Consider the following 18,894-nt stretch of genomic DNA (forward strand, 5'->3'; position numbering starts at 1 on the left):
GTTCAAAAGATAACACCAATTCCATTTTATGAGAAAAAAAGGTCTGAAAATGTTTTAAATATAAAGAAAAATATTATGTATTCTCGATTTGTGATGTGGCTGCGAGCTATAATGCACATATGTGGTCTTTTTTATGCATTTATTAGAGGTTTAATTCAAATCAAATACTGCCAAACCACCCATACTACTTCTGAATAGGATGTCTACTTCATAAATTGTATGAAAATTATGGAAATACATGGTTCAGATCACTCAAAACATATATGAAAATGGAGGCGCCCTTATATGGGCAGTAATGGAGTCTGGTGTTCACCTAGTGAAAAAGTTGGGTACTGCGCCCGAATAAAATCTTACTGTAAACTCATTTTTTGAGATATCAACCTAAAATTTGGAACACAACTTGTTCAGATTTTTGGCTTTAATTTCCTTGCAGTTTTAGAGTAAAATATGTTTTGTAATATATATATTTTATATAAAATATTAATAATTATATTTTTACATTAAATAATTTCATAAACTTAAACTTATATAACTTTTTTTCTGTTTCATTTTTAATAATTTCTACACTTCTACAATAATCTGGAAAATGTCTGGAAAAAAACAAGACCAACCATAGGTCAATATTCCAAAGCATTCTTGAATTACAACCATTTAAGTTTGGATAATGATTTTTATGTCTATGCGAAAAAAGGGGGGGTGACAGTTATGGGGTTAAAGGTAAGTTAAGTGAGATTGTGTTTGTCTTGAACTTACTGGAATCAGACCACATTTGAGTGATCAATGCAGAAGTCAGATTTTCACAGGGTTCACTAACTTTCTTGCCATTATATATCCGCACTCAGTCTTACCTCTGATAAATTGTAAGCTTCTGAATTGGGTACAAAGACTGTGAAAGGCCCACGACTTCCGAGTTCAGGAATATTATTCCTCTGAAAAAAAAAAAAAAAAAAAAGAATCCTCAGTCAGATCACAATCTCAGAGTAAAAAACAAGATTGTGTAAACTCAAATTCAGCTTACCACCAGTCCCATGTAAAATTCTCCTAAATTTCTGTTTCGGATCTCCTAAAAAGAAAAATTAGTTGCACTGACTGTTAAGGTATATTCACTTGTGTGCCTGTTTGTTTTCTGTACTTCAAACCTTCTGCAGGGTCCCTTTGCAACTCTCTCCATCGCCAATAAAGCCAAGCCTACAAGTGCAGTTCCTCTCCTGGGGTCCTGTCATGGTACAGTCGGCATACCTGTGGCATCCTCCATTTTTCTGACAAAACAAGTAATTGTGTGACTATTCTGCCATGTTATTCATGCTATTCTGTAAGCTGCCACAATGTCAAGTTTATGTAATACAGTGGTTGTCAACTGGTGGGTTCTGACGCTGAAATGAATGTAGAAGTGGGCCTGTTCTAGTCAAACTATTGACATTCCCAAACCTTAAGTAACCAATGATAGATTAAATCATTTGACTTAAGAGACGATTGGCGTTTAAGGTTGTGCAGTGAAACCAGTTGAGAACTAATTTAGTCATTTTAATACAGCTATCAAAAACAGCATGTACCTCTTTACAGACGTTGATGGCTTCACATTGCTTTCCATTCCCCGAAAAGCCAAGTTTGCAGTAGCATGCTGACTGGAAGAGGGGGAAAAAAATCTTTCCATCAATTCAAAGTTATTCTAAGGGTGAGTCTGTCAAAATCATATCCAGGTCATTATACATTCCAAAATCAAATTTAATATTTTGTTTAATGTCTTGTCATACGTTTCCTTTTCTGCCCCTTTTATACTAATGCAGACTTTGTCCAGTTCTCTTCACTAATGCAATAAAATAATGGAAATGCATTGTATGAATTGTATGTGATTGTTTGCTGGCTTAGTGGATGACCTGTATATTAACCTCCTACCTTATTAGGGCCTGTATGTATGCAGTCACCATCTGCATGGCATTCCCCGTTATTACCATCCAGGCATGGATTGATGGCTTCAGACACACACAAATACAATTGTTTACCTTTCTTCTGAAATGCACAACAGTACTTTCACATTACATTGTGTTTCCTGGACATTTAAACCTAGGACAGTGGTGTTGTGAGTACATTAGTCTACAAATTGAGTATTAAACACACACTTACAAACGCATACTTTTCCATCGCCTGCATAACCAGAGTGGCACACACATATTCTCCGTCCTGGGACAGTACGCTTGCACACAGCATTGACAGAACAACCACCATTTTTCTCTGCACATGCATCCACCGCTTGTTGGAAATAACAACATATATTATATCAACATTTTAAATCATTGGCTACGACAGTTATTTAAGTGTTTGAAGGTTTCTTGAGATGTTTACCTGTACAATATGTGCCATTGCCCTGAAATCCTGCAGCACAACTACAGTAATATATTTTGTCCACTACGTTCAGCAAGCAGCTACAACACACATCAAACACAAGTCAACTCAAGCTCAATGTAAATACAATATTTAAAGACCATCGAATGTATGGGTCACAAAAACGTGGTGGACATTTCGCAAAACATTAAAAAGCAAGTGCTCAACCGACTGTAGATGAGGAAAATTGGCAACAGGTGTACACCTCTTCTGAAGCAGGTCTAGAAAAACAAAAGTTTTTCAGATACCAATTTGACTAATTTCAAACCACTCCCTCAATTAGAGGGTGCATCTATTGCTAATTGTAAAGATTCCTCTAAAAGTTGGCTGAAACAATTTTAAAAGGAAAAAAAGCTCAAGTTTATGTCTGCAGAGTGAATATTGTTTTTTCAAAGAGGTCACATTTCACCCCAAATTGCAAAAGTCTGGTGACAGAGCAAAGACTTTTACATTGTTACAAAAGATTCCCATTCCAAATAAATAATACGTGATAAGAAATATCAGCATATTTGAAAGATTTCTGAAGTGATCATGATTGGAAGAAAATTCAACTTTGATATCACAGGAATAAATTACATTTTAAAAGATAATCAAATAGAAAATTTAAATTTAAATATTTGACAATAATGCTTATTTTTAAGACTAACACATTTTTTTTGTTGCATTGACTATTTTAATGGGAATTTTTTTGATATGTCAAATATCCAATTTTGATATGACATGTTATCCATAGACTTCATTAGATTCACCCAAGAATGCTTTTGATACAGATGATAGTGTAGTACTGTAGAACTTCAATTTAAACTATGGTACTGAATGATTACCATATTCCTACATTATGGTATGTACATGTTATTCCAAGGTACTTCAAAATAAAAATATGGTTTTAACATGCTACCTGTTTGGTAGTGGGTATTTTGAAAGCAAACTTACTTTGCACTGCTGTGGCACTTTCCTGCGCACATATCTGATGTAATAGCTGAAAAAAGTTAACATATCTTAATTTTTATTTACAGATTACAATATATTTATATATACTCTATATACTATGGTGAAAGGCATCCAAATACTTTGAGCCAGTGAATACTGCGACAGGTGAGAATCATACCAATGGCACAGTTTATTCCTCTCCAGCCCAGATCACAGGCACAGCTGCCGTCTCCATCCACATTGTCTTTGCAGCGTCCGTTGACACACTTACACTCTAAACAGAAAGATAGTGCATATTGTATGAGAAAACTGTTCACAGAATATGCAGTATAAGCTTTTAAATCTCTGATACCTTGATCACAGTGAATTCCATATTTGCCATCTTGGCAAGATTCGCATGCAGTGCCGTTAAAACCCTGGTTGCACTGACAGACCCCTGTGCCGTTGATCCCGTCTACACACACACCATTGCCAAAGCAGGGCTGACCTTCTGACCCCGGACACTTCTCGCAGTTGATACCATAATACCCTTCACAACACTTTCTTTCCTGCAAACAGAGAGAAACAGTGATATCATACTGAAACCCTACATTTCTTCCATTCTGAAACTCCAAAAAGCTCCTGCCGCATGTGAATAATGCAAGAATAAATGTGAAGAGAATGTATAATGTACATACAATGTTGACTTTCTCACAAAGAACTTTACATCCAATGGTCAGCAGTGTCTCTTCATGATATACTCGAGTGTACATGCATCTTCTCTTTGGCCTCATCTGAGGATAAACAATTAATAGGAAACATTATTTTTACCCAACCCAGTTAGTGCACCACAAAGGGGAATGTGGACAGACAGACTTCTACCGCTTTGCTAAATCTATAAAACAGAAGTTACTTGAAAATAATTTTCATTTTTAAAATATCAATATTTCACATAAAGATTACAATTGATAAAATAAAATAATCTGATAAAATGAATTTATTAGTGAACAAATGTATCAATTTGTATGAATGTCTCAGCCAATCAAACTGATATCAGACAATATAAATGCATTTTTGAAAAATGACAGATTTGATTTTTTTTTTTTAAAGTTTGAGTATAAAAGTGAATCGTGAAAATGACCATATCTTAAAATGAAATCTTGACAAACATTTTTGGGACCACTTTATGTGTGCACACACCAGTCTTTTTGTTCCTGAAGGGCAAGGGTTCTCAGTTGGGTGGAAACAGTCCATGCAGCGTCCCTACAGACACAATATACATATTTAAAATGGCTATTTAAAGGATAAAGAAGAAAATAACCAGGCTGAATAGATATATTGCACCGTGAACATTTTGGAGGTAGCTCTGTCACAGCGGTTGTTGGGGATGTTCAGGACAGCAGACACTGTGTGGATTACTCCTTTACTGGTCTCTATATCAGTCACGTTCACCTCAGCCTCATTTACAAGCAACTATGACAGAGAAATCCATTATATATCCATGACTGAGCATTTGATTTACAGTACCAGGTTGACTTAAAATAATTTACCCATTACTTACTTTCTTATCTTGCCGGAAAATTCCCAGTTGGTACGAGAAGCCAAGCATAGTATCTTTATACAGTCCATCCACCAAATCTCCATCTTTTAGAGTCTCATTCAGTATAATGTGATACTGGGTCACGTTTAACCCCTGGGAATAAACACACACACACAAGAATGAGATACTATATTCGTAATACAAACACACAAATATACAAAGCCTTAGTGGTTATAAGTAGTATGATACCAGTGACTCCTTGCCCGTTCGTCTGAGGTATTCTTGGATTGCGCTGTCTGTCGGAGCAAACACAGTATAGCCCGTAGACTCCTCCATTTCGTTAGTCAGGTTATGTTTCTGGCAAAATAAATACAATTCAAAAACACAATTCACAACAGTCCAAGCCATATGCAGAGTACGGTTATTGTCATTTGAGGTGCGGCAAGCCTACAAGACTGGACACTCACCAAGAGAGAGCTGCGGTAGAGAGAGAGATCAGACCTCTGACTCAACACCTCCAGTAAACCTTCACTCATCTGTCGCTCAGGAATCAACACCTGGAGAGGACAACAGTGGCACATTTCTTCAATCTGTGCATATGCATTTATTCTGCAATTGCGTGTGCATATTCACACAAAATCATTACATCAATAAGTTTGCCCTTTACAATTTGTAGTAAATGACAACCAAAGTTGTACGTGTTTTTATTTGAGACCAAAATTGAAAGAGTCTAGAGGCTTACTTTGTCAATAAGATGTATAACTCCATTCTTTGCTGCCATATCTCCAAAAGTTATGTTTCCTCCTGCAACATTGGTTGTCTGGATAAAAAGAGAGAAACACAGAATGATAAACAAAATCTCATAGCAAAGTTCAAAGACAGACAAAATTGCACTGGGACTAATGGTAAACATAAGATGTTTCGCCCTCACATCATTGGTTGTGTAAACAGGAAGTGTCCTTTTCAAAAGGGAAATCAGTCGTGGGGATGGGGAGGTAGAAAGATCGTTTAGAGCAAATATCCCAGAAACTATGTGATTTCTGTGAGAAAAAAAACAGCAACTTGTATTAAAGTAAAGGAGTTGAAACGAGCATTAATTGTTACCAAAAATATTGACAAAAGACAAATTAGCTGATGTGGTTGCATGACCACACTTACTTTACAAGACTAGGAAGATTACTGCGGGTCATCCAGAAGTCTTTGTCTTCTTTATTTAGTTTCTCTGTGGCTTGAGCCGATGGCACGAAGAGCGTGAAATTGTCTGCCTCTGACAGTAGCCGAGAAAGATCCGCTCGCTATGGAATATTCCAGAACTTATTAGGAACTCAAACAACATTTATAAATTTTTGCTCAATTTTTGCTCCAAAACGAAGCCACAACAGAACTGTTGCACATTTTAGAGAATAAATCAGATTTTTTTTTGTCTGAACGAACTGAAGGAGTGAATGATTCAATGACTCACTCATTTAGGTTCTGAATGAATCAGTGGATGCCTCCAAAATCGCATACTGCCCTTCTATATAGTAGGCGAAAAACAGTATTTGACATAAAAGAGTAGACAAAAAGAACCCGGATGACCTACTACTTCCGGCGAGATTCTGAAGTGTGCAAATGGTGGGCACTTTACAATCCCATAAGGCCATGGGAGAGGATTAGTGAATAGCAGTGAAGGGACAACTAACAATGAGAACATGGCGAATGTATTACGTCTGGATTACAATCACACTATATATAACATACTTTTTTAGCGCTAGTGAAGTAAGTATTTTTTTTAATAACTACCTACTCAAGAGAGTATGCGATTTCAGAAGCAGGCAGTGTTTTTTGAGCAACTCCCTTGAGTGAATGATTCATTGACTCACTAATAAAGAGTCAATTGTCGCCAGCTGCTGGTGTACGATGTAACCTGCAGAAAAACTCCCCATCACTAAATGTAAACACTCTGTCAGGAATGTGCAAACACAGACAAGTGGAGTGGTACAAACAGTGAAAAGTAAAAAAAAAAAAAAATCTGAGGACTAAATATCAGCAGTCTCTGCTTAATCATTTAAAGTCAAACTAGCTGTTGCATGAATACTTTTAGAACACTACAATTTAAAACTTACAGCAATCCAGAGGTTGAATTCTTGAAGATTTGGGTTTGTTGCCACCTCCTACAAAAACAAAATTAAACAATTTTAAGAATACTTATGATTATACAAATTCTACAAATAACAAGTAAATAGGTTATACAAATACAGTTTGAAGTATTAGCAGTTAAAAAAATTGCATATCATTTTTAATTTAGTTGTGCCTCTGCATAACCACATCAAACTATAACACTATAACTATAACATACAGTCATATACGATACCTGTGTTATGGTACCATAACATATTTTTCCGTCACCATCGTAGCCGTCCTCACAGACACACTGCCATCCACCTGGGGTCAGGAACTTGCATGCACCCTATGAGAAAACGGCAAAATGAAAGGAAGCAGCTGATGTGCATACATGTATACATTGTATGTAAAGATCTGTGCAGGTGTGTGATGACTTGTTCAAACACTGACCAGGAAATGGCATCCACCCTTCTGATCCACACACTGATTGACAGGTTCACATTGATTCCCGTTTCCATGGTAACCACTTTTGCAAGCACAATCACTCTAGGGAGAATATCAATCATCAAAAAACCTTTAAATATTTTGATGCAGCCTGATTCATAAGCACACTGTGTTCATTTGTTGGCCAGAGGAGAACTGGCCCCCCGACTGAGCCTGGTTTCTCCCATGTTTTTTTTTCTCCATTCTGTCACCAGTGGAGTTTGGGTTTTTGCTTAGTTGGGGACACTAAATATTCAACAACATTATTGATCTGACTGAACTGATGCTGTTGTATGAGAACTGAACTGAGCTGGATGATGACATCATTTTTTGCAGAACTGCTTTAAAGATGAAATGAACTAATTTAATTATTGATGATCTTTACAACGGAATTGAATCAACAATGCCGAACAACAGCCGAAATGCATAAATGTATTCCTGTTATCACTCTAAAGCTGCTTAGAGACAATCTGTATCGCTATATACAAAGGTTACTTGACTTCGCTAAATCTAGGAAGACGGGGTTTGGGAATCACAACGACCCCCTCACCTGTCCTGGGCCCACATAGATACAGGTGGCATTGGGGTGACACCCTCCTCTGGATGGATCCAGACAGTTATTGATGGCCTGGCACTCATCTCCATCCTCCCTCCAACCACTCAGACACTGGCATGTGTGTGTGCCTGGACCGGTCTTTATGCATTTGGCCTGAGAGTAAGCGAGAATAAACATGTTAGCATGACATGCTTACATAAAACACAAGCACACAGATGCATTTGACTTACATTGACACTGCAGCTTCCGCGTTGTGGTAAAGCGCAAGGATCACTTTCAATGCACATGTATCCATCCCCTTGGTAACCAGGCTTACATACACACCTAAAATAAAACAATGCAACAAGAACAATTTTTTATTTATTTATATATAAAAAAATAAAAAGGAAAAAGACCAACATTTATTGTGAAAAGTTCTATATTATAGAACTTTTCACAATAAATGTTGGTCTTTTTCCTTTTTACATTTTTTCTATATTTTTTTATTTGAAAAACTCAATGTGTTAGAAAAACAGTGTGATATTAATAATGAAATATTTAAATCTGGACATAATAAAAATAATAGGTAACACTTTACTTGAAGGGGTGTACATAAGACTGACATGACACCTTCATAACCATGACATGACATATGTCATGAATATGAAGTAGGGTTTATGCATGCTTATGACAACTGTCATTAAGTGTCTTTCGCTCAATAATGACATTTTGAATGCAAATATGACATTGTTTAAGATGTCTTTGTTATGACACCTTGACATAAACCATAACATCATAACCTGTTAGTGTCTTTGTCATGACAACTTGACATTAAATTAAGTTTAACTGTCATGTGGTTGGTTTTGACATTGGCTGTCATAAGGCCATTATAACTGTGTCATGAATATTTTTCGTGACCTCAACTACAGTGGTACAAATTGAATTTGTCATTAAACAGTTATAATGGCTTCATGACAGCCAATGTCAAAACCAACCACCTGACAGTTGAATGTAATGTTAACCAATAAAGCTAAGTGGTTTCTTAAGTTTGATAATTAATCTGCTAGGTCATGTTTATGACAGGTTGTGTTGTCTTAGTAATGTCAAGTTGTCATGACAAAGACGCTGACAGGTTATGATGTATTGGTTTATGTCAAGGTGTCATAACAAAGACATCTCAAACAATGTCATATTTGCATTAAAAATGTCATAATTGAGCGAATGACACTTAATGACAGTTGTCACAAACATGCATAAAACTTCCTTCATATTCATAACATGTGTCATGTCATGATTATGAAGGTGTCATGTTAGTCTTATGCACACCCCTTCAAGTAAAGTGTTACCGCATTTTCTTCTTTAAAAGTTTGGCCCCCTTTTGACCACAGGGGTCTCCAAACCCGAGTTTGAAATCCCTATGCCTAAAGTATAAAATGTAATAAATAAATGAAGCACAGGTGATTTCTGTCTCTGTCTCCCTCTAAAACATGGAAGGACGTAGAGCACTCACATGAACGCTTCCCTATTGGACACACAGTTGGCGTGGGCATGGCAGGGCTGGTTGGGTCCACATGACTGGGTCTGCTGCTCACAGAACTCTCCGGCATAACCGTCTTTACAGGAGCCCTGCTTACATTTACCGCTGGCCTCTGGACGGTTATCACACACTCCGTGGATGCATCTACAAGCTGGTATAAGGGAGGGACGCAAAGTAAATATTGTTATTAAACATCTGAATTATTCCCAAACATTGTGCTGTAAAATAAATTCATACTTTTGTCACAAAACGGGCCATATTTGTTAGAGTCGGCACAGTATTGGCATCGTGATCCTTTAAAATTGGGCTCACACTGGCACGTGCCATTTCCATCTATGCCTTCTGAGCACTACAACAAAAGAAATACAGTTATGGCAACTGAGAAATGCTGACCTGTACAGTATGAGTATTGTGTGCGTGCGGTTTACCTTCCCATGAGAGGAACAGGGGGCGGTGAAACCACCGGGGCATTGGGTACAGTCTGCTCCAAAAAAACCTTTACAGCAGCGAGGGGTCTGTTGAAGACAAATAATGGCTTATTTGGTTGGCTAATCAGGTTGCAGTACTAAACTAGATGCAGTTGCACATGTTGTCATATACTCTGGTTTGAATGCATTAAATATAGAGAAACAAATACTCACAGTCTTTGTTTCATTGCAGAAGAGGGCACAGCCATGGGTGGGTATGACCATGCCAAAAGCACTCTTTTTAAACACACAGCCTCTGGAGAATATATCCTGAGTATGAGAAGTACAAAAAAGGAGCGAAAAAAACAGAAACAAAAATCAGTATACAATTTCACTCCAATTTAACGCCAGCCTGATAAAAAGACCTACTGAGACTAAAAGTTAGCAAGGTTACATTTTTTAACTTTATTGTATTAAATTATAGCATGCACTAATAGTATTATATGTAACAGGTTACCAGTGATTCACCAGTTGGACAGGTAGATTTGGAGACAAGTGTACAGCTAACGCATGAACCCTGTGACAAAGAGAAGAGAAGAGACACACTCTCGTGTCAGTATGGTAACAAGGGCTGCGTCCGAAATTCAATACTCTCGAGTAGGTACTTATTTTGAATAAGTCATTATTTTGCGACCATTATAAAAGTATATAGACAGACCAGTGTCAGTTACGTCACTGCCATTCACGAACTCTACCGTGGCCTCAAAGGATAGCAAAGTGTCCATTGTATGCACACTTCAGAAGTGGGTCATCTGGGTACTTTTTGCCAACTCTTTATGAGAACTGAGAATTTGGACATCCTACTCTTGTCACATAATGTTTTTTGCCTACTATATACTGTAGTAAGAAAGTAGGTGATTTCGGATGTAGCCAATCACTTCAAACGAAAGGCCCATCTATTTTTTATGTAAAAGTGCAAACAACAACTTTATAGACGATGTTTGTCATTTTTGTTGTTTTCTAACAGGTTTCTTGAACACTGTCCCCCTCTGGAAATTGTTCAAGTAGCACCACAGTGTTTACAGCAAATCATCCTTTGAATGGCTTATTTGTAGTTAACTTTGTAAACTGGAACAATTGGTGTGTTTTTGACAGAAATACCTTTAAGACAGAAATGTGTGTCTGTTACAGCCATGGTTGGTCAACACAAGTGGAGATACGGCTTACCTTATAAATATTGGTTTCTTTGGTGTCACACCTGTGAGGTAGGATAGGCTCTATTGATGGAGGGATCAGCAGCCCCTCCAGTGAATGAAGACGGCCATTCTTTGCTTCAACGTCCAGTTCCAGCACAGATTCCCCATTGACCAGGATCTGCCCCTATTTGTGACAAAATCAGTGGTTTTATAATACAAGCATTTTGACCCCTAAATCACACTTAAAATGTCTGAATTTCATTGCATTGTTTTCAAACATAATTTTTAGTGGTGTCATTTACTCTCAAATTCACACAGGTGTCTTAGTGGAGTAACCACAGGTACAGTTCATCACATTAACTAGTATGAACATAAACCTTTAACGTTTGACCACTAGAATGTGTACAAATAGGTAACATTTTTGTGTTACCTTTGGTAATAGTACAGTACAATTTTATTTTGCAACATATTTATTTAGCTTGAACAGATTAATCCCACTTTGATTTACATTTTATTATCTAATGCAATGGCATTCATGCAGTGTTTCTTAAATGCACAAATACGTTTGATGGCCACTGAAATAAACTTGCTGAAATATGCTATTACTTCATTAAAGACATGTGGATGTGGATTTAGGAGTATGTCTGAGCATTGCACAAATATTTTTTATTCAATGAATGATTATTACTCACAGCAGTCGTCACATTAAATGTCAGGACCTGGTCCGCCATGGAAACAGCACGAGGGTTCGACACAATGAAGCTGGCACTCAGCTGTACACGATACAACAGACAGTACCTAATCAATGATGATCTAGAAATGGATTTGAACACATATATTCGCTCACATCCACACACAAACCTGAGAAGTGGACACTATGTGATTGCGCATCAGTTCAAGTAATTTTGTCTTACCCTAGATTGGGAGAAATGAAAAGAAAATGTAAAGTGATGGTTTTGTGACTGGACAGAATATAATTAAATGATATATTTGCACTGTACCTCCTCAGAAGTAAGAAAGTCTAAGTAGCCAGGCTTTAGGAAGGCAAAGGCTATATTTGTTGGAGCAAATAGTGTATAAGGTCCTTCTTCTTCTAAAACTTTTGCCATATTGGTTTTCTAATAAACAGAAATATCAAAGGTCTCAGCAATTAAAATAAATAAATAAAAAATTGAACAACAAAGAAACCTGAAAAAAAAATCAGTTTTCACAAAAACATTAAGCAGTACAAGAGTAATGGCTTCTAAAAATTCAGCTTTGCTATCAAAAGAATGAATAACATTTTAAAATATATTCAAATAGAAAACACTTATTTTAAATTGCAATAATATTTCACAACATTACTGTTTTTACTGTATTCATGATGATCAAATAAATGCAACCTTTGAGAGTTTAAGTGACCTCTTTCGAAAACATTACAATAATCTTGTAAGCAAATATTTGCCTGTAAACTCTGTTACCTCAAGCAGAGACTTAAACTGAGAGAACTTTCCATTATCTGAGAGAATCTGCAACAAGTTTTCCTGAAAATAAGATATAAACAAATTGGCACGCCTTACAAACAAAAACAACATTGATAAAACATGCAAATTGGAGTTGTTTTTGTTTAGTGTATAACATTTATATAGCGCAAATTTCCAAGAAATCCTTCAGCTTCACAAACCTCTTTGTCACTTATCACAGTAGAAGGAACTGCATCCATCAGCTTGTCAACCAAATGAATTATTCCATTTGAGGCAAAGATGTCTGGCTCCACAAGCGTTCCTTTCTTACGGCTACCATGGAGACGGATTTTTACCTGCTCTGCCTTTATAATAAAAGTTTGAGAATCTAATGATTCTCTGTCATCATTACACACACACACACACACACGTAGTGAAACATAAACAGATATGAGCAGGAAAGAGTTTAGGAAAGAAACAGGATATGATGATTCCACTCTTGTATCCTCCATTTGCACATCCTTGAAAACAATTGGAACACGCACACACAACCTGGGTTCAATCACCTACATCTGTCATTGATTCGGCACCCATGCCGGTCAGAGTATAGAAGAGAATTCCCTTCTTCAGAGAGTCAGAGTTCACCTCTCCCGCAACCATGTGCAGCTTAGCAAGATAGCGAGCTCTCGTCTCGTTAGCCAGCAGGGTTCTCACCTGGAACAAAAGCATGATTTTAGCATTTGTTTGAATGTATTAGATGGAGGTATCATATGTGGGTGTGTTTTTGTTGTCTAACTAACTCACAGATGTGCCTTTAAAAGCCTTGTTCACTGGCACAAACACAGTAAACGGTCCAAGGGAGGTCAGGGGCCACGGCATGACTTTATCTGAAACAGCAGAAATAAAATTAGCACTATACTGTATGTCTAACTCATTTGTGTCTATTTGTATTTATCCCAAGGAACATCTCAGGTAATGTTGATACTCTAGGAGTGTTCAACTTTGACTGGATTTAACCGATCTGCGAGATTTGTTGCTTTCAACCTGGGGAGGAGTTGAAAACACTTAACCAGTGTGTTTGTGCTGTCTGTCTTCCAAATGAATCCCACTTTGATTCATATTTTATTATCTAATGCAATGGCATTCATGCAGTGTTTCTTAAATGCCCAAATATATATATAAAAAGAATAAAGTTCAACATAAGCCTATATTACTTAAATACCAATAAAGTCGGGTGTGTGTATTTTGTCAGTTTTGTTTTGATAACCATGACACAAAATAACATTAGCCATTAGGATTACATGAAAAGGGTTTTTACTGTTATAAAAGCAGGATTTGTGTGCATTAGCAGAACTAACAGTGTCAGAATAAACATGAAACACACGTCAGTGTTCTCATTGGTGATTCCAGCCAATCGTGAAACAGCTGTGTTGTTCTGTGTTGTAAAATTCTGTATCAAATTTATAGGCAAGACAAGTAGTTTGTTTAGGCATGGTTGGTAGGGAAATTACAAACCTGCGCACACATATTCAAACGAATATAACTATAGAATCAATTTTTAATCCGCATGTGAACGCCATCCGGTCACAGGTTCGCGTTTAAAGTCTGTTAAGAGAGAATGCCGTCGTCTTAGTGGCCCCTAATGTAATAACAAATGATAATTTTGCTGGAAGTGAATCAATCAAAACCAACTTTAGCCGGAAATAACATTGTTCAAAATCGCTATAAAGCCAAAACAATCTCTGTTACCGTAAATTGTATGTTTATCTCTGTAAAGCTGCTTTGAAACAATCTCCATTGTTAAAAGCGCTATATAAATGAAGATGACTTGACTTGACTTGTTGTCATCAGAGCTCGTGCAGCTACTCTGAAGAAGCTGTGCTGACTGAGCCAGCTAACTGCTCTTCATTTGCTCTTGCGATACTTTGATTTCATACGTCCCAGTAACATGGCATCCGTGACATCTCAAGTCGGACAAAGTTTATAAGCGGCATGCAGCGCTTCAAGTCAGTGCAAGTCAAGTCAAGTTGTTCTGTGCAATGCTGCATGAAGTCGAAGACACCTAATATCTTTAAAAAATGGTGAAAACCCAATAAGAAACTCACTGAACAGTGTGATGGCACTGGAGAGCTGACCCGTCCACTCCCCTCCTGGTTTTGAATTCAAGTCTTGCAACTGCTGAAGTATGTTGCCAAAGCATATATTTCCATTGCCAAGGTAACCTTCAAGGCACTTACATCTAAAATGTTTGGAATTGAAGCAGTAGTTTTGAATATGTGAGAAAGAGTGTGAACAAAATCCATAAAAATTAAACCATTGAAAATGTTCACCTACTCGACTGTTCCTGGTTCCACTGTGGCACAAGTGGCATATTTATGGCAGGAGTCTGGTTTGCACATATCTTTTATGCTGCAACCCACCCCTTCAACAAACTTCTCAAACCCCTCCAAACATTCACAGTGAGCCTGTGGAAAACTTCAGTATTGTGAAGATGGCAAACCATAACCAAAGCAATCGGTACATTTAAGTGGCTCAGATAAGTGCAAAGTGTGTTACAATGTTTACACACACACAAACACACCTTTCCAGGGCCGTCATACACACAGCGAGTAGAACCAGATGTGCAGTTGCCCAGGTTAGTCTGGCAGGGGTCGATGGGCATGCAGATACGGCCGTCTCCACTGTAGCCTTCTGTACATGTGCAGACATGCTTGTTAGGCCCAGTATGCACACACAGTGCACTTGCATGGCACACACCTCTCAAGCAGGGGTTAATTGCTGCATAGACAATGCAACAAAGGAAAACAATAGATTTTGTGAGATCACAAGGCCTCCTCTACTGAAATGAACAGATTAGACCAGTACAGAATACATTTCTATGCTAGACTGAGATGGTTTATAGTGTTTATTGCCAGTTTAGTGCAAAATATTTGAGCTTGGTGCAAGCCAATACATGTTGACAAAATAAACTTTAGTGTGTGTGTGTGTGTGTGTGTGTGTGTGTGTGTGTGTGTGTGTGTGTGTGTGTGTGTGTGTGTGTGTTCAAATTAAAAGTTAAAGTGAAGACTTTTAATTTTTTTTACAAATAACTTCTATTTTAAATTAATGCTGTTCTTTTGAACATTCTTTTCATCAAAAGACCATTGAAAAAAAATGATCATGGTTTCCACAAAAATATTATGCAGCACAGCGGTTTTCAACATTGATAATAAAAAGAAATGTTTCTTGAGCACCAAATCAGCATATTACAATGATTTTGAAAGATCATGTTACACTGAAGACTGGAGTAATGATGCTGAAAATTCAGCTTTGCCATCACAATAATAAATGACATTTTGAAATATATTAAAATAGAAAACAGTTATTTTATATAGTATTTCACAATGTTACTGTTTAACTTTATTTTTGATCAAATAAATGCAGCCTTGGTAAGCATAAGAGACTTTTGAAAACATGATACAAATCTTTCCGACCCAAACTTTTGAAATATATAAATCTCATATAGACTAATTTCAAATGGTCTTTATAGATACTAAACTAACTATTGATGAAATGTCACATCTAAACCAATCGTCAATCAAGCTTAGCTTTACAAACCTTAGTTTGCTTGTGCAGTACTTACATGTACATTGGACTCCATCACCTTGATAACCAGGTTTGCATCTGCACATAAGCTGCCCTGTGGACATGTCCTCAACACAACGAGAATCTGGCCCACACCGCAAAGCAGCACATGCTGGGAGCTCTGAAGAGAGAAAAAACATTCACTCATGCTGCTTTAATATCCAATGTCACATGTATACAGCCAGAATAATAATCCAAGGCCTTACCTTGGTCACAGTCTATGCCAGTGTACCCAGACAGACATGTGCACCCTCCTATGCCTTTCATGCCGCCGTCACATACGCCATTCTTGCAGCTACACACTATAGCACATGAGGCAGTCAGAGCATAGTATCAACACCAAAAAAAAAACCCAAATCAATTAATCCTGCTACATAATAAAAGGGGGCGGGGCTTCTTACCATTGTTGCATGTGGGTCCATATAAGTTCTCTTTACACTCTTCGCAAGCTGTTCCTTTAAACCCTGGCTGCAAAAACACCCAAAAAGCTCAATAACTATGTGCTTGATTCAGACAGAGCCAGAGAAGGAAATTAAACTTACTCCACATGTGCATGTCCCATTGCCCCCTATACCATCAGAGCAGACTCCATTATTGCTGCATGGGTTCGCCGCTGATCCTGGACACTCTATTGAAAAGAATAAAGGATTAGATTCCATGACGTTTAAAGTGAAGATATCTCTTTAAAATACTGTTTCAATCAGATAAAATGGCCAATTTGGAGATGTCAATCACACATTTACCAGTTGAGCATGGCATTAACAACTCATAGATCATGGATTTGATACCCAGGGCATTAATGGGAACAAAATGGCAAGACTTATACTATAATTAGTGCATCAGTTAATGTTAACATACAACTTTTTATTTCGTAAATGTAGAACTTAACATTAACTAAGATTAATACATGCTGTAGAAGTAGTATTTATCTAATGCAGTTCATCTTAGCTTTGAGCTTTGTTGAGGCTGATTTGAGATCAGCGAGTTTGCGTGAACCTGATTTGAGGGCAAATGTTTGCCATGACTGTTCTGTGTTCAGTTTGAGTGAGACGGATTTGAGATCATTCTGTTTTCTAGGACTGATCTGGGGTCAGTGGGTTTGGGGTGGTAGGGTCTCTACAAGAGGATATGAGTTAGCAGAGTTCCTCTGTTCTTCAAACAGCCCCTCGTCTCTTCCACTGACCCTCACTCTTCCTTTCCTTCCCGCCATTGTCAGTTTGACCACTTAGGCCTGACAAAACCCCTTCATCGGATCAGATCCTTCACGGCAAATCGCACTCATTGACACACCATGCACAGATGTGTCAACACAAATAGAAAATCACACTAGCGGCATATGCAGACAGTTCTTCATGAGCAGGCCCACTTTCAGCACATTCTTTACATTTTCTGCACTTACTCTGAAGAAAAATTGGTAACACTTTACAATAAGGTCCCATTTGTTCATTTTTGAGGAAATGTGTGGGTGGATCCAATGCATTCTCACTGGAAAACGTAACTATTTTACAAGGTGTTGATTTTGTATAAATTCATACAATGTGAATCGTACGAAAATGCATGATTTTTAGCATAATATAAGCATGAAGGTCCTCCCCAAACCTCACCTGTAAACCACTGGGGAGTAGCAGATCGAACAAAAAAGTTTTGCTTTCTGCCATCCAGATAAATCTAGTTCTGGATTTATTAAATATGAAATCAGATACAGGGAAAAATGCATTTCCTCTCATAATGCTTCACCAAGCTTTCATAATGCTGACCCGTCTCATAGACGCAAAAGGTCAAATCATTTTACTCTCAAAGAACAATGCAGGAAGTTCTGCTGATAAGAGACCAAAGAAACCAAGACAACGCATGTTAACTTAAGTGCTTGACTCAGCGAACTCATTGTGGGATCTGTGTGAGTGCTGACAGGCAGAGGAAATACTGGAAATGAGACCTCCACAGCTTGTTGGTCAGCACATTCCAGCGGTGCGAAGGCGAAGATCTGCCATATCCCTCTCAGAGGGAAGGAAGTACACAAATCCCTTGTTCCACAGCGGCTCAAAACTTCCTCTCATAGTGTGTGACAACACACACAATAATATGTCACATGTCAGTTTCTACTAATTGACTGTACAGCTCCCACAGGAAAAACAACTGTGAGAAACAAGACCGTCATGGTTTCATAACCACATAAAATGTTAAAAATGGATAAAGTGTGACTCCAAAATATCAACAACTGCAGAAGGTCACATTCATGCATATAGGATTTATATCCCTAGTCAAAAATTCCCCAAAATAATGCTAATAGAATTCCTATCATAATTTGGAAGCAATCCTAAAGGGTATTATTGGGATCAAATAAGAATTCTTCAAGAGTCCCTTAAGATCCTGCTGGATTAACTAAAATTCCTACTCTCTAGTTTATTTCTTCTGGAAGTTCAGTTAATCCAGTAGGGTCATATTTTATTTTTAGAGGATGGTTGCTTTTAATAGTAATTTTATCTCATTACAACCCATTGGGATTGGTTTTGACATAATTATGATGAATCGTCGTAAAAAACAATTATGAATTATGATAAACATTTATTAGCATTCCTTTAGGATTTTTTGAAGTAGGAATGATAATATTAAAGTTATGTTTTTCCACTTCTTTCTCCAAGAGGAGCCATGCTTCCCCTTTCTTGCATTTCAGTCACAAAGATAGTTCCTGTCTAACTCTTCCGTTCAAAATATTCCCTCAGTGCATCTTCCCTC

The 18,894-nt window shown here is 37.4% G+C and overlaps 1 protein-coding gene across 1 annotated transcript in view; it reads right to left on the minus strand.

Annotated features, from left to right (window-relative positions):
* LOC130089886 (stabilin-2-like) overlaps positions 1-18,894 on the minus strand; it is a 31,442-nt gene that overhangs the window by 10,222 nt on the left and 2,326 nt on the right. The window contains exons 4-47 of the mRNA XM_056257452.1: positions 16,701-16,786; positions 16,560-16,626; positions 16,365-16,460; positions 16,157-16,279; positions 15,116-15,312; positions 14,869-14,999; positions 14,640-14,773; positions 13,339-13,421; positions 13,105-13,248; positions 12,756-12,899; positions 12,553-12,615; positions 12,094-12,210; positions 11,954-12,007; positions 11,785-11,865; positions 11,124-11,276; positions 10,414-10,473; positions 10,131-10,226; positions 9,918-10,004; positions 9,727-9,838; positions 9,463-9,640; positions 8,204-8,297; positions 7,968-8,126; positions 7,385-7,480; positions 7,185-7,280; positions 6,937-6,984; positions 5,990-6,126; positions 5,763-5,871; positions 5,574-5,651; positions 5,299-5,388; positions 5,081-5,188; positions 4,853-4,984; positions 4,636-4,764; positions 4,492-4,554; positions 3,990-4,085; positions 3,665-3,860; positions 3,491-3,586; positions 3,316-3,361; positions 2,344-2,423; positions 2,125-2,250; positions 1,897-1,973; positions 1,554-1,625; positions 1,140-1,259; positions 1,019-1,063; positions 849-929 (exon numbers count right to left, since the gene is read on the minus strand). Of these exons, the coding sequence (XP_056113427.1) occupies positions 849-929; positions 1,019-1,063; positions 1,140-1,259; positions 1,554-1,625; positions 1,897-1,973; positions 2,125-2,250; positions 2,344-2,423; positions 3,316-3,361; positions 3,491-3,586; positions 3,665-3,860; positions 3,990-4,085; positions 4,492-4,554; positions 4,636-4,764; positions 4,853-4,984; positions 5,081-5,188; positions 5,299-5,388; positions 5,574-5,651; positions 5,763-5,871; positions 5,990-6,126; positions 6,937-6,984; positions 7,185-7,280; positions 7,385-7,480; positions 7,968-8,126; positions 8,204-8,297; positions 9,463-9,640; positions 9,727-9,838; positions 9,918-10,004; positions 10,131-10,226; positions 10,414-10,473; positions 11,124-11,276; positions 11,785-11,865; positions 11,954-12,007; positions 12,094-12,210; positions 12,553-12,615; positions 12,756-12,899; positions 13,105-13,248; positions 13,339-13,421; positions 14,640-14,773; positions 14,869-14,999; positions 15,116-15,312; positions 16,157-16,279; positions 16,365-16,460; positions 16,560-16,626; positions 16,701-16,786 (4,580 nt within the window). The remainder of the gene's footprint in view (positions 1-848; positions 930-1,018; positions 1,064-1,139; positions 1,260-1,553; positions 1,626-1,896; positions 1,974-2,124; positions 2,251-2,343; positions 2,424-3,315; positions 3,362-3,490; positions 3,587-3,664; positions 3,861-3,989; positions 4,086-4,491; positions 4,555-4,635; positions 4,765-4,852; positions 4,985-5,080; positions 5,189-5,298; positions 5,389-5,573; positions 5,652-5,762; positions 5,872-5,989; positions 6,127-6,936; positions 6,985-7,184; positions 7,281-7,384; positions 7,481-7,967; positions 8,127-8,203; positions 8,298-9,462; positions 9,641-9,726; positions 9,839-9,917; positions 10,005-10,130; positions 10,227-10,413; positions 10,474-11,123; positions 11,277-11,784; positions 11,866-11,953; positions 12,008-12,093; positions 12,211-12,552; positions 12,616-12,755; positions 12,900-13,104; positions 13,249-13,338; positions 13,422-14,639; positions 14,774-14,868; positions 15,000-15,115; positions 15,313-16,156; positions 16,280-16,364; positions 16,461-16,559; positions 16,627-16,700; positions 16,787-18,894) is intronic.

The sequence above is a fragment of the Rhinichthys klamathensis genome, unplaced genomic scaffold (assembly GCF_029890125.1).
Source record: "Rhinichthys klamathensis goyatoka isolate OS25496 unplaced genomic scaffold, OSU_Roscu_1.1 h1tg000139l_1, whole genome shotgun sequence".
NCBI classification, from domain to species: Eukaryota; Metazoa; Chordata; class Actinopteri; order Cypriniformes; family Leuciscidae; genus Rhinichthys; species Rhinichthys klamathensis.